The sequence below is a fragment of the Metopolophium dirhodum genome, chromosome 1, assembly GCF_019925205.1.
Source record: "Metopolophium dirhodum isolate CAU chromosome 1, ASM1992520v1, whole genome shotgun sequence".
NCBI classification, from domain to species: domain Eukaryota; kingdom Metazoa; phylum Arthropoda; class Insecta; order Hemiptera; family Aphididae; genus Metopolophium; species Metopolophium dirhodum.
The window spans coordinates 81844153-81861163 of NC_083560.1; the positions used below are offsets into that span (position 1 = coordinate 81844153).

General features: G+C 26.1%; 1 protein-coding gene across 1 annotated transcript in view; it reads left to right on the forward strand.

Moving 5' to 3' along the window:
• Nucleotides 1-769: 769 nt before the first annotated feature.
• The window catches only part of LOC132934240 (uncharacterized), a 57544-nt gene continuing 41302 nt past the window's right edge, over nucleotides 770-17011 (forward strand). Inside the window, exons 1-4 of the mRNA XM_061000525.1 lie at nucleotides 770-1342; nucleotides 1527-1846; nucleotides 7925-8044; nucleotides 15433-15576. Coding sequence (XP_060856508.1) covers nucleotides 1714-1846; nucleotides 7925-8044; nucleotides 15433-15576 — 397 coding nt within the window. The 5' untranslated portion in view covers nucleotides 770-1342; nucleotides 1527-1713. The remainder of the gene's footprint in view (nucleotides 1343-1526; nucleotides 1847-7924; nucleotides 8045-15432; nucleotides 15577-17011) is intronic.

The following is a 17011-nucleotide window of genomic DNA, read 5'->3' on the forward strand; positions in this document are numbered from 1 at the left end:
TAACTATCTTGAATACACTATAATGAAAATGCGTTATGTGTTTAGTTAGTACGGGGCTTTTTTTTTCTATAGGTGGGGATTTTTTTAACGTGTTTTTTTTCCGAATACCATAAAAAACATATGGCTATTTTAATAGACATATTATTATAAAACTAATTATTTTTAATAGATTAAACATTCTCATTAACAATAATATTATATTTCCAAACAAATCATTTTGTTTTCTATATTCTGATATATCTATTTATTTGAGTTTATTGTACTAGGAACAATAATATTATATTATTGTTGTATAACTGTTAAATTATTCGACTTCCAAATGAAGTATTATTAAAAGGTAACATGTTTTAATGTAAGCCTATACTACCAACCTGATTTAAAAATGATTATTTTTTATTTACAATAAATATTAATAATAATAATATTGTAACTTTATAATCGATGGAAAGAATAAAAAAGTACTATCGCCTATCAGAGACTATCGCCTATCAGAGTTACCTACCATCGATAGTATGACGTGGCGTTATCACTAATTTTCTCTCTGTTTTTCCGTGTACGACACTCGATGTACACCGGTACGGTATCCTGTACTATGCGGTATAAGTGTATAACAGGTGTTTATTTAATGTCTGGTGAATATTATACAGTGTTTGAAATTATGTTCGGTAAATATAACAATAATTTTACTATTTACCAGCGCGACGCAAAATTTCGAAAACTTTACTCGGATAATCGTGCTAGACGAGTTATTATTCTTGTTCGTATGATATCCAAAAGCGGAAAGTGTGTTGAAGTTCGCAGTCTCAAGTCAGCAAATCAAACATGTGAAGAATAATAATAAACGCTCCTTTCGGACGAAAATCTATGAATGGGAAGAGCAATGCGGAACTAGCAACGTACTTATACGCCTATGAGTTGAACGTCCCCGTAGAAGGGATAGAGGGAGAGACGTAATCAACACGAGCATTTCGTCAACGATCGATCCACGGTCGCGAAGCACTCGTAATAATAATAATAATAATACTACGGTGCGGACCGTTTCACATCGGCAGGGCGTTGCGCAGCGGCAACGTCGAAATCATCGGTCCGGTCACATGGTCGTCGATTGTCCGCGATAACGAATGCAGCAGCAGCAGCAGCAGTGGCAGCAGTAGTAGTAGTAGAACAATAATGATGGTAGGGCTGCTGATGCGTTTTCGTAATATTAGTTCAAACCCGATCCGTTCCTTCGATCAGTCTTGCGTTTGATCGGCCGGCTCGTGGTCTGTTCCGGTTGAGACGTCTCCTCGTTGCCGCCGTCGTCGTTGCTGCTGTCGCTGTCATCGCTGCCGCCTCATACGAAGTATTTACTTTTTCTTAATACTTTTTTCCCCCCAAAATATAACGTACCGGTAAACGGTTTTGGCGATTTTTTTTCATTTGAAAAAAAATTTTAACAGTAACGATCACGATTATAATATATTAATACCTATTATATCTCGCCCGCCTAATGTATTATTTTATTTGTATTTTTCCCACGATGAAAGGTTTTACCCGATTATTGAAAACATTTCAAATGGTGACGGCTCAAAGTTTTACCTTTCGTGCACTCGAGTAAATGATACGTACGAGCCACTGTAGCACTACTGTTCACGCCTGACGATACGATTTCGTTAACGGCTTGTCGTCGATTTTATTGAGAAGATAAAAATACGCTCAATTCCCATCTAGACCATGGCCAACAAAATGCGGTCTAAGAACCCACCGGAGAAGAAGACGCCGTCGGTGCCGGTTATCAGCAAACGGCCCCCGGACGGTGGTTGGGGTTGGTTTGTCGTGTTCGGATCGTTCATGATACACGTAGTCAGTGAGTGATTCTTCATAATATCACAAATAATTTTACACTCTTAACGAATAATAATAATAATAATAATAATAATAATAATAGATCGTTTTACCGACAGAAATAAATGCGTAAAAAAATATCAACGCGCGATTATATTATAATATGTTTACGTTTTATATTCTATTTTAGACTCTCCCAATTCTCATTAATTTTATACTCGCGATGCCTTTTGGCACAAAGCCACTACGCCTGATCACATTTTTTTTAAAAATTTATTATTATAATATCCTACATTCGTTTTAATGTGTACATTATGTATATTTTTGCTTAATCCTGTTGGAGTAAAATCATCAGCCTTTGGACTGACCAAAATACCTACTGTTTGTTTTTAATGATTTAAAATCACTAGCATGTTATATTTTCATCATACACATCGATCAATGACAAAATAAAGTTGGTATTATTAGCGATTAGCCTCCCTTAGTTTGACAGTGTTGAGAATTTAAAAACATGTTAAAAACTTAAAACTATTAGGAACTCTCCATTTTTTTTTTTTATGTTGTCTGTATGTAATTTTGAATCTGTACTTAACTATCAAGTTGCAACACAAATGTATGAAGAAGGGAATCCTTGTTTTTGTTACAATTTAAAATATTGTGTAACTGCTTAATTTTTAAATATGAATGTTATTGATGAAAACCGTTATGAATTGTGTGGTTATCTATTTGGTCTGTTTCCAATTCTTAAGTTTACTTGTTAGGTATCTATTTATTTTACTGTTATTCGATGAGCCATCAAGTATTAATGATTTTAAATATTTAAGAATATCAGAAATTTAAGTACTTTCCTGTGTATTAATGTATTTGTGGTTATAGTTAAATATAATTAATTTAAATAAGTATGTAAATAGTACTATAAACTAAGTATTTATTTAAATGTTTTTACAGACGTTTTTATTCATTTAAATATTGATAAATCCTTTTATAATAACTAAGATCTTATTTATAATAAGCCTATTACTTAGTTATATAATTATTTTTTTTTTAAATAATCCAATTTTGATATTATTCAAGATTTATTATATATTTGTTAAAATGTATTGAATGTTAATAATAATCTGAGCATAATATCTATAAATAGTTAGATTACTATTAGATCATTTCAAAAGTAAACTTAGTTTGAAAATAGTAGGTTCACAAAACACGTGTGACTACACTCCTAACTAAATATATGTTTTTGAAAATAAATAAATAATTTGAAAATTTATAAATCCGTTATATTAACTAGGTATGTCTTAATTTAAGTAAAATATGTGAAATTAGCATAATATATTGATATGTATTATATATTTACCTAAAAACCATAGTGAGCTTATGGAATATAAAAAAAAACATTTTGTTAAAACTGTTCTGCTTAAACATGTGTTTTTGAAAATTATTGAGGATAGAAATTTCTATTTACACTTACCATACAAAATGGTTGTCATAGTTCAAGCTATTATTCATGTAACAAACAATTCTTATGTGATTTCAGTGTACACCGCCTTACATTGTAATATTTATGATGATAACTGCGATTGTTTGGCTTGTACAGTGTGTTAGGTACCTGGTGTCTTTTTTTTTGAACTTTACTAAACATTTTTTGTAATTTATTTATTAAAAAAATTAACACAGGACAATGCAGAATTCACCAACTATCTATGTTAATTTTTGTTATAATATTCTATTGTTTTAGAATTATTTAAATCATATATCTAATAGTTTGGATTTATCTTGCCAATTTCCACTAACAAGTACACTGTAGGTCAATTTTTATCACACAATTAACATTTTACGAGTTAAAATAATAATTATTAAATATATATGTATATGTATATATAATTATATAAATATGATAATATTTGTCTTTGAATACGTTCTGATTTATTTCAAAGTGTATTTATTAGATTTATTAAATAGAAATGCTTGGTTATTGTATAATGACAGTTTCTGAGATTAAAATTAAGTACGATAATATTAGACCTCATAGGTCGAAAACCAATTAAATTCTAATCACAAACGTCTTGACAGTTATGAAGAATAGATAATAAACTAACTTTAAAAAAGAATCTATAAATGTGTATTGTGTATGTATTTAATATGTTTGTATTTATGAATAATAAGTATGAATAACTAATAAGTAATGACAAGTAATGATTGATTAATATTAGGTAGGTATATGAATTAAACTAATTAATATTTATTTACAAGAGTTTAGTTATAAGTTAATTGACGCAGAGATGTTATGCAAGCAGCAATTATTTAAATCACCTAATTAGTCATAAAATAATTTCTATCTTATAAATTTAACAATTATTTTGTTTTGCTTTAATTGTAGTTTAATTTATAATTTAATATTTATTAAGATTATAATTCATAATTTATCAGACATTTTTAAGTATTTAAAGTTGGAAAACATTTTTTAACTTAAAACCAAATGTGCTTAAAAATATGGTAATTACTTATGGGATATGCCATATCGTAATTTGTAAGTTAATAATTTATAAATAATAATATTCTAGTTTTTTAGTTTTCCATGTTCCTACATTATTCCAATTTATAAAATGTGATAAAATGTAAAGGTCTTTATTTGGTAGGTTACTCATTAAATGTTTACACATATTATGTACTTTATGGCTATTATCTTTTAAAAATAAAATGTTAACCTTTGGTGACACGAGTGTAACTATTTATCCTAGTCTATTTTTAACACGCTATAAATTATTTTATGAATTTTCCATACTCATTACTCCATTGAGTAATTCTGTCTTAGTAATTATTGTACAATCAAAAAAATTACAAAAATATACATTTTAAATTTAAAATTTTTTTAACCTACACAAATAAATATTTGAATCCAACAATTAATATACCTGCTTCAATTAGAGTAAAAAGAAATGTTGTATAATTTCTAGTATAATAATAAACACTTTTTTATAAATAATATTTTAATACAATTATTATTATTAGGTACTTGAATGACAAAAATTAACTAGGGTGGCGTTCAACTATGTGATATGATGTCACGCGCATCACTAAAGATTAATTCTAAAACTTTTCATTTACTAGGTAGGTAGTAAACGATTACACAAAAAGTCTAAACTAGACAAATTGGCCAGATCAATTTTTAATTTTCTGATTATTGTATACAGTACTACAAATCTATAATTTTTTATGAATGTCATTTTAACAGTTTCATAATAAATTAGTAAAAATGCCTTAAAATTTGTACAGCTTTAAAAACTTTATACCATTTTCCGAGTATTTTTATGCATATTATACATTTATGATCAATATACTTTGCATATTTATGAAATTCTTGTTGTATAGTTAGTATGTAGAAATATGAGCACATTCTGCAGTATTTTTTTCATAAAAATCCAAACTAGGTATAACTTTTTTAAGTTAGTAGTTAATTCGTACAAACTAACTATTATAGCTATTATTTTATACTCTAGGTTATTGTTGATGGTAAAAAAAATTATAATTAAACATTTTGATTAATAAAAATAGCACAATAAAAGAATAAAAAGCATATTCATTATCTATATTAATTTTATCATGTTAATTCGATTATTTATTTTAGAATTGATTTAAAATTTATATTAATTATATTCCACTTGAAATAATTTATTTAACTAAGTATGATAGTTATTAAAATAAATATTCAATAAGATATTCTTATATAATAATTATTAGGTATCCCATTAATGACATAATTAATTGTGTAATACTTCATAACCTTACTTATTTAGATTGTAGTATTGTAGTAAATGCTTACTTCACGATTTTCCAAACCAAAAATTCAAGGTAGGCAATAGATATAAGCTTGATATAAGTAACATTTTATGAAATGTATTTATTACAGATTCTATGTAAAATAAAGTAGGTACTTGGCACTATAGTAGTATCTATGTGACTCTGTAAACTAAAATATGAATAGTTAATAATTTTTTTTTTTAAATAAGAATACTCTTATTTTAGATTGCTAATAAATCAAATCAATATTAATATTTAAATATTTAATCTTAAGTGGTACTTAGACTATAATTACAGTTTTCTTTCTGATACAGGAAAGTTGTTGAAAATAATTGGAAATCAACATTCTTATTATATTATTAATGTCTATTAGGAAACTAGTCTAATTTATACCCCTTTAATAAATGTCTAGGAATTCATTAACAATGTGATACATGAATATTGAATATCTACTACCTATTCAATGTGTGAACATTTAATTTTTGCTTTTAAAAGTTATATTATTTTGTTTTAACAATAATATATTTAAAATAAATATTTTGAAGTACCAATTATTTTTTGGTTTTGTTCAATTTATGATTTTTATAATCTTACAAATTGGTTCACCGTTATTAATTATTATATTAATAATACATTATTTATATTCCTACTCAAAATAACTGTCTAGTTGAAACAAAAAAGTACAAAGGGTTTTCTGTTTTGGCTCATATAAATTGCATGATATACCTATATTCATAATATGTTACATGACATTTTTACTATTTCCAAAAAGGTTGTAAAATCAATATTTTTCTGCTTTACTCAAAATCTTAAAATACATAATTATTAATTTAATATATTTCAAAAATATTAATGTTATTGTATGTTAATAACTAATAATCAATATATATGGTTTTACACTTAAATCACAAAAAATCAACATAAAAAAATAAAATACTTAAAAATAATTTCTTAAAAATTAAAATTAATGGTAACCCCCTTGAACTTGAAAAAATTAAAATATAGAAACCTCTAAAAACTGCCATGTTTTTCTTATTATATTATAAAATAGGTAACTTAGTATTTATATTTTTATAAGACATACAAAAAAGTAGAAAAAAACATGAAAAAACTTTTAAAAATAAAAATCACAAAAATAAGTTAAATTTAACATTTTTAAACCTCATACTTTAGATTCTAGTAACATGACTCAAGTTTCCATTGTACCCTGCTATATTTTATGTTAATCCAAAATAATATGCTAATGCTTTAATTCTTAAGGTCCAAACACTGTGAATAAATAATAAGTTATAACCAAGGCTCTCATTTGAAAAAAAAATTCTGTTTTATGTTATTTACAATTAAAACGTTGTACAAGTTTTGCGTTTATTGTTATTTAGAATAGTGTTAATACCTATTAAATGTATTAATAATAACTAATGCGGGCAGTTAATGGCCCGGATACGGAATATAATATAATCAATTCTGATGTCCGTATGCATGAAATAAATATTTCTACGAAACTGATATAACTTTTAAATAAATGGATTTTAAATTATTTCGTTTAGAGTTATTTTTCGTTCAAAGAAATTCGATAAATTACGTTTTGCGATATTTTTCGTTTAATGATATTCTATAAATTACGTTTTGCGTTATGTTTTGTTTTGCAGTATTTAATTATTTTTGATTTTTGCTTTCCGTTTTATTTACAAATTTTAATCGTTTTTTGTCAATTAATATAACGTTATAAATTATAATAACTTATTATAAAGTTTTGTAAATAACTATAATTAAGTATTTTTGTAAGACAAGAATCACAATTAGAACTATTAAGTAGATAAACGATATATTATACGAATGTACATATGGATATCAATTTCTTTATTCCATGTTACTATGTTTTTATAAAACAACTTAAAAATAAATTTTTATTAAAAAAAAACAGTTTGGTATCTATCTGATATTTTTCCTGTATTTTTTTTTTTGTTATTCAGTATCTTTATACAATGAATTTTAGAAAATATGTTTGTGATAATATTTACAGTTTCAAACAATATACCAGCAAATTATATCTAAAACCATTTTTGGTAATAAAAATAAAAACAATGATAAGTAAAATAAATGATTATATTTCACGTAGGCATGAAATTGAATAAATCTATAATTTTCAGGACTTCAATTTTAGATTTCAAATGAGAATGTTTTCATATGGTTTCAAATAAAAATTGTAGTTATTTGAAATCGTTGATTTAAAAAAAAAATCAAACAAAGTATCTACCTAAATAATAATAATAATTGATGTTATCCATGAATTTTTTTTTAGCTGATGGAGTGACTTATTCGTTTGGTGTTCTATACACAGAATTCTTAGAAGTTTTCAAAGGAAGTAAAGGGGCAACTGCATGGATCGCATCCTTATTGGTTGGAGTTACTCTATGCTCAGGTAACAATTGAATATTTTTAAATTTTTGATACATATATGGTTTGAAAATAGATTGGTGTCATTTTTCATTAACCTATCATATTATTATTATTTTTTTAGTTAATAAGCTCAAGACCTATTTATACGCTTCATTATAATAAAATAATGTATAGGTATGCAATATAAATATAATATTATAATGTGTGACTTGAAAGTAAAGTTATCATGCAAAAAATATAATATTGTTCTCCGTGATTTGTGTTTTTTTTTTTACATTATAATCTATACAAGATGCGACATATTCGATTCACAGCTTGAATTTTTATTACTGGTAATTACCTACTGTAATATTAGTGTCTCAAAATTATAACATTTTATAGGTAGTTGTTGTTTAATATGTATAAAATATAGATACGAAAAAACCATTCAAGTTCCATCTATTATTAATAAATAATGAGATTTTATAGGAGTTGCATTTTTAAGTTTTTCAATTACTTGGATTTATGTTTTCTGAGAGCAGTTATTCAAATTACATTTTTCATTACAGTATATTTCAATATTAGATTTTTTTGTAATTTCAAAGGTATATTTAATGTGTTAAGTAGGTAAATAGTAGGTTTCTATATTTTTATAAATAATAAAATAATAATTTATATTTTTTGATGTTTATTGTGTGATAGCAGTTAGACATATTTTTTTTTATTATTATTAAACATAAAGACCGTGGCACTTCTGGCCATTGGTCGGACATAATTTAAGTTCTAAGTACCTATAGTCTTATAGTCTTATAGATATTAATTATTTAATTTTTTGTTAGTTCGGTTTAGTACAGTTATATTATATACCTAGTTCATTATTGTTTCAATACAATTGTATACTGTCAAAATTATTGTGCTATAGTTCTTAAGTAATTAATATACGGAATCCTTAACATGTGAAATGTACGATTCTGCCTAACTCTTAATTTCAGTCAACTCCTTATTTAATACATGCGCATTCGGCTTGTAATATAATATTATTTTAGCAGTGTTATTTAAAAAAAAAATTCTATTTCATCAACGGCTCAACTGCCACAATTAATGGTCTGACTTGAAAAAACAGTTTTCTCTCTCTCTTTCTTCGTCTGTCGAGTGAAAACCGGTGTAAACCGCGTGGATCAACAAAACTCACGCGAGTTAAAGAAAATGATTTTATTTAAACATTCGACGCTTTTGATAGGTTTTTTTTAATGATCTCACGCCGCAAGATGTGCGTCGGCATCAACCATTGACGACGTGTTTCGTTTCACATGCGAGTTTATAATATAATAAATTTAATATATATATATTATGTATAAAAAACAAGAATCATTTTATAATAATGCGCACTTCACCACCCCTCGTACGTTTTACAATTAATGTTATTTGTATCCATTTTTAAGTACGTATAATATGCATGTCTTATTAGGAAATCGAATATGAGTTTTTTGGCATTAGTATTATAATATATTGTTTTATAAAATACAGGTAGAGGTATCCGATATGAATCCGAACAGGATTCTGCGTCCTGCACATGGTTAGATGAGTACCTACTCTGATTTTATAGTGCACATGCTTCAGGCGGTACTGCTTAATGGGTGGAGACGATATATATATATTATAATATAGGTTAGGATATAGTAGGTATAATATTTTAAATTTATCATCGTAATAAAATTCAAATTTAAACTCATCGGTTCCTTTTATTATTATTATTTTTTTTATTGTTTTGAAGAGATGGGTGGGTGATTAGTTTTTGTACTGCCACAGGGTGTCAAATTCCTAAACACCGGCGCACGCAAACTATGTGTTCAGTGTTCACAGTGTTTATCGTTAGATTATTAATAATTGAGCCGTGTAAGTATACTATTATATTTTATAACGAAAACTCTTATATCCTTATGCGGCAAAACATAAGATTATGATAAACGTTTCATATTTGTGATTAAGATCGTAAAATATTTAAACGCCGCGCGGATTATACCTACCTATAAATGAAGTAAAATGAAAAATGATAAGTTTAAATCGTAAAAATACACTTTTGTATTGTTATATTCGTATTTGAATAATTTTTTTTTTTTTATGTCATTTTAATTAAATAACCTTAAATATGTGATGCACAAAACAATATCTATGTTTTAATCTTTAAACATAATTTTTTTTTCGTATTTTCCAAGACCAATAATTATAATGATGACACGACATGCGCACGCTGGTTCCGTTGTATGAACCGCGTGAATGCAGTGGAGAGATAGTAATATACTAATATATTATTATTATTTATAATGTACGACGCGCGTACTGCAGGCAACGGCGCTATTGCTTTATAATAATGAGTTAATGTCAATATCTGATCAAAATATAAAGTATAATTGTTTGAATAACACATATTTTGTGAATATCTCCGGAATAACATAGTTATATTTGAGACTTGATTATCCAAAAGCAGGAATAAAATATTATATAAAAGCAATTTAATTTTAATGTTAAGTTCACCGACAAAATATTCTTGAGGATTTAAAAATAAATACTTGTGGATGGTTAAGTCATTTCAATAAATTCGGCGTTATTATTTTTAACGAATACACTTGGAAATAAATTATTCATAGCTGTAATATCTATTATCAAATGATAATGAATTAATGATAACTATGAATAATTTTTTTTTTGTACCTAATCCATATTTGATATAATATAATATTATATATATATTATAGGACACGTATAGAATTGCTATTAATTAAAGCTGCAATTATAGAGTTTAAGGTTTATCTAATAAAATCATGTACATTACCAGTCCACAAATGATTATGTGTTCATAATTATTGGTTATACTAACGGAGCTGAGAAATTAATTTTAAATTGTGTTAAATTTATTCATTTCATCGCGTACCTATTTGTTAAAAAAAAAATATTAGCTGTTTATGAACTAATTGTATATTCATGTCGAACATATTGTTATTTATACATTATAAAATATATATTATAAGGTTTAATGCAAAAATAAAACAAGTTTGTTATAAGAATTATATAATCAATTAGTATTGAAAGTTATAGGGTGCCTATATAATAAATAATAATATATATAATATAAATTACAATTTAATTATGATGCATAAATAATCAGTTGAAATTATATTAAATATTATTCAATATGCATTTCTAACATCAACTGAGGGTAATTTATTTTGTTGCTTAAAATAATAAATGTGGAGGTAAACATATTTTTTTTGGTAGTTTCAAACTTCATAAAAAAATCACAAGATAAAAAATATAGTATGATCATTAGACAATTATATTATGTTATAACTATTACATTATGTTATCTAAAAGTACAGATAGAATATTAATTATTTAGAATATCATATTTATGATTAAAATTATTTATTTCTGTTTATTAAGAATTTCAAGATAATATTAATTTAAACTAGGTATAATGTTATTAAGTAATAAACCCATATTGATGTTCCTGAACTCGTCATTTTTATCGCATACAACTACTGACAAGAAAAGTCTCAAACCTTATATGGTAGTTAATATTATAAAATAAACTTGTATTTATACGTATAAACCTTGTAACTTGCAAGTGTGTTGTATTGTAACATTTTAAAGCCTTTTATACTAAACCTTAACTATAATGTAAATAATATATACATTATTTTAGTAAAACAAAAAATGCAATTTGGAGGCGTAAGCAAAGATAAATATTTTTTTAAGTTCATGTATTGTTAGCTAATTTTGTGTTGGTTTCGAATGAAACACTATGGTTAAATTAGGTTGAATTTCGTTCGTTTCGTAAATTAATTATGCAATAGTTGAATAAAACAATAACAGACTGTTAATACTTCGTATACATTTAATTTATATTTTTAGTTTTTACTTTTGTTATACTATTGTTTATAAGGTTATTTTATTGGGTTTAGTAGTTACCTTTATACAGTAGGTACCATATTCTATGTTTTACATGAAAAATAAAATAAAAAGCCAACATATATCTAAGCATATAGGTACATAAGCAATAAGCTGTACAATTCAACTTGTAAAACGAAGAGGGATGGTTATATATAGATACTTATAGTAGGATATCAAACAATTTTTATGCTAACTTACTGGTTTGGCTTTATTAAATATACATATACCTATTGAAGCGGAAGTCCAAGTAATCATAGATCTAATGAAAATACAGGGAAGTCGCTCTGCTGACTGCTGTATATTATAGGTTTCAAAAGTATTTAAGAGGATGTCACACCCGCATGTATTGTCTCCGTCTTACAAATGTACAACATACCAAAAACTGTTTTGTGCGGGACAACTTTTCTCGCACCATATTTGTTGTAGAGCTACCAAATTTTCACAACACGTAAAGAAGAACTTTATCTGTTAACAGCGTGCTCTTTTTTTTTATAATAGCACTATCCAATAATTTTTTATAAGATATTATATGAAAAAACCAAATGTTTAGAAGCAAATAACTTTTATTGTATTTATGTTATCTAAAATATAGGTACGCTGTTTCATAGATAATTTTCCACCCTATATGTTAGGTTAGGTTTTGTTAAATTTTGAAGTCACTTCTACAAAGACAGAAAGATAAAAGTTGTCCCGCGCAAAACAGTTTTTGGTATGTTGTACATTTGTAAGACGGAGACAACACACACGGGTGCGACATCCTATTAATAGTTATCGAATAGGCCATTGTAATGGATATGTTATAATGAATTTGAATTATCATTACACAAGACAGGTACGTAAACGCTTCTGCGAGTGAAATAGAAGTGTGGAGTACCTCCTATTTCTTAGGGTATATTCATTCAATTAGTATTCGATAGGTGTAGAACTTATTTTTGCAAAAAAAGTCGTTTATAAGTTAGATCCAACATACTTACACGCCGTATCATTTTGTAAATAGATTCATCGTTTAAAAAGTTTGTAATTAGTCCTTTTTATGGATTTAATGTTTTAATACAATTTTAAGTGAAACTATAATTTATTATTAACATCATACTACCTACCTAAATAAGTATTTTTTAAAGTTAAAAGATAAAATGTGTTAAATATTGATAATTTTTGTTAGTGTTGGTAATAAGTGTCAACCATTTATCTATTTATTTTGCTTGGTTTTATGTACAATTTTTAATTTGTTTTCACAAAATAAAAAATATTCTTAGAAATACATGAAATTTGTTCATGATTAAAATAAATGGTTTGATATGGTTTTTATATGGTTTCCTTTATAGTGGTGGTTACCCTTGTTTTCCTCCTACGAATTAATTTTATAGGAAAACCAATAACTGTTTTCAAATATTTTGATAATTGCTGCCGCCATCAAATTAAAAATAGTAGTACATTAATATTCTGGCACCGTCGTCTCTTTCATAATATTACACCTTATAATTTTTTTTTGGCATAATATTATCGCTGACAGCTAGTTGTTCCTCGTTCAATTATCGAAATGTATATTTGTCCGGAATATTGTTCATAACTTCATAAGTTTATTGTATACCTATGCTATCCAAATGTATCAACCTATGTATGCCTTTTTTCGGAAGTAAAATCATCTTGAGGCAATATCTGATTTAATTGTGTTTTCTTACCAACCTACCGATAAGCTTTTTTACTACTTAGTTCCTTGTATCTTGTAAACTATCATAGTACCTATATCTTGTAAAAACTTGAGCCTTGAACTCTTTTCAATTTTTTTTATGATTTTCTACATTTTTCTGAATCAAAAATACCAATGCATTATAAAAATAAAAATGTACAATCGCCTAGCGATCGATAGTACCTATAAGTATACTTATGTATATTATACTATACTATTATTGTACACTGGCAAATATATTTTAAATTCAATTTGAATTTCTTTTCAATTTTTTTCTGGTTTGGTATAATATGTGTATAACACATTCTCAATGGCCGCTATTCAAACGGCACGCCGCGGCGTTATATTGTTATTATTAATAACCTTAGCCATAATATATGTCAAACTAATTTTAGATACCTACTATAGATTTTATTGTTTATTACCTAGGTATCTATTTATTTGTTGGTCTATGTTTTTTTATGTGTATCAACTTCACAACGTTTGATCTTAATATGATGCTCCTCATTTTAACGAACACAATGAAGTTATATACACTGCATTCGGTACATTAAATACATTTATCTAATCTAGTAATATAGGATATAAATCATAATATAAGTCCTTTGTTGCATTTGGGGAAATTAAATAGTTTGAAACGAGTATTCGGTGAAGTCTAAATTAAAAGATTCACTATAATTTATAAACTCGTTATGTAAAATAATTATTATTTTTTTCCATACATAATTTATTGTGTATCAAACATTAATTTATGTTTGAGATATAGAAGTTTATTTTCCCTAAGATGAAACCTGTACACATTTTAAAATACAGTGGTAAAATTGTACATAGGTATCGGTTGTCATTAATGAAATAAATGTAATTTATAATTCTCTCAGACGGAAAGTTGTAATACGCTGCCGCATTTCACACCACTGAAAAAAAAAAATGTTAATTTTCAATGGTAATGAATAATGATTTAGAATAATATTATTAGTTGTATTATAGTAATAATAGGTAGGTAGGTACTGTGTTTGTTTTAAATGTAATTAATATTCATGTAATTGTGCATATAATATATTTAGTTATCTTTGTCTACAAACCAGTGTGCTGGGTAATGTAGATTTGACTAGGTATTTAAATTATTAGTTATGATATGACACTACCGTATAATGATTTTTAGCTTTTCAATAAAAACTATTAAATACATTTATAACTTTCTGGACAAATGCCAATTATATTTAACTATTTGAGTATGAGTGGTGTATAACACGTGGATATAGAGATAATGCAACAAAATTATTTTTTCCCCCGTTCTGTCGCATAAATGCATCACGTTATTTCTTAGATGTAATTTACTAAACCTAAATAATGTATAATATTATGCATTTATTGCCTTAATTTGTAATCATTATGTAAATGTTATGATTTCATAAGAAAAATGCAATTTAACAATATAATGCTAACAAATTTCTAGTTGACTTTATACCTATTTCTAGTTAAAACTTTTATATATTAAAAACACCACCCATATATTTTAATCCCTAAACCTATTTGGTTTTAAGAATATAATAATGCCGCATATTGAAGTAGTTAGTAGTATCTATTAAAGTAGGTACATTAAAGTATATTTTATAGTTAATATTTTTTTTTTTTTTATTAGTTCAAAGGATTAATCACACCACGTGATAGGCTATTATTATTTTTAAATTGTTATGGACGCATACATTAACCTTGTGAAATATTTCTTCTTGAAAAGTGTTCATTATGATCTAAATATCTAATATCAATGTTATGACTTCTTTTTACAGGACCCATCGCCAGTATTTTTGTGAACAAATATGGTTGTCGTTTGGTGACTATTGCGGGAGCTATACTTGCGAGCATTTGTTTGATGACTAGTGTATTCGCCAACAGTCTGGTAACTCTGTACATAACTATCGGAATCGGAACAGGTAAATTAATAGTTTTATTTCTATATATTATATGAAACTGCAGTTGTTACACAATATTATTTAATAATGATTTGATAAATCACCGCGATTGTAATCATTTTTAAGGGGTTAGATGATAGTACTATGTGCATTTTGCGGAATATTAATAAAAATAAAAATTGAAAGATTAAAAATTTAAAAATAATAGATTCTATAGGTAGGTACATGCATCAATTTTTATATAATGAACAAGAAGTAGGTAGGTTCTATATTATATTTATTAACATTTCCATAATACGCACACTTCCTTCTTACCTACATTAGATAAGCAACTTGTGTCATCAATCAAATGTTACTTTGCCATTTCTCGGTTGTCGAATTTTCAGACAATTTACAGGCGGATATATGTAATAAGTAAATAATATGTGTATCTTTGTTTTTTTTTTGTTTATTACCTAAATAGTTTGCAATGTTAATATCCATTTCACATTTTTGCAACCCAAAACATGGCGGACCAGCTTCAATTATTTTATTGACATTTTCTGAGTAGTCCTGGTAAAGAAAAATGTGCTATAACATTTTTGTGCTTATCACGATAATTTTTCTAAACAAGTCGTACTTCGAATAGTATATTATGCAAAACGCAGACATGGCGTCGAAAATGTAATTTCACCAAAATACAATAGAACATTTTTCCTAAATAATGTATATTCAGATTTTTATATTTTAAATACGTTTGAAAAATTCAACGAAAAATTATATTTCTGAAGAGTTATATAAAACTACATTAAAAATAGAGTGAATTCAAATTAGACATTTTTTTTATAAAAAATATTAAATATTATACTTTGTGCATTTAAATTTTTCTTCTATTTACCGGATTATTCATATAAATAATTTAAATAATTTAAACTTTCATTGTTTGATTAAAAACATTAGATTTTTATTTGCTTGAAGATATAGCGAAAATAGTATTTTCCTTTTTTAAATACATTTTTAACCAGTTTCTAGGGAAAATAAATCTTCTAATAGTACCTAGATATCGAAGTAATAAAACTATTTTTTCTCTAATTTTAAACTATGACGTTATATTTGTGTTTGCTTTTTGTTATTTTTATGAGTCAATTAAAAAGTTAATTTAAAACGTGCCTATTTGTTTCAAAAAATTATTTTTATTACTACGATTTTAGTGTACCTACCTATAGGTATTTAATAACATTTTTGGAGACATTATATTTAAGCACATTTTAACGTTTATAAGTTGCGTCCTCGTCAATATAACTTATTGGTAGTTAAAAGACTAAGACTTGCTGTTTATCATATGTATGAAACCGGTAATGTAGTTAATAGAAACGATCAAGAAAAAATTAGAACAATAAACGCATTACATAGGTACCTAAATAGTCGAACATTGACCGCGCGCGCTTATTCACCTGTTGGAATGTATAATATTAAT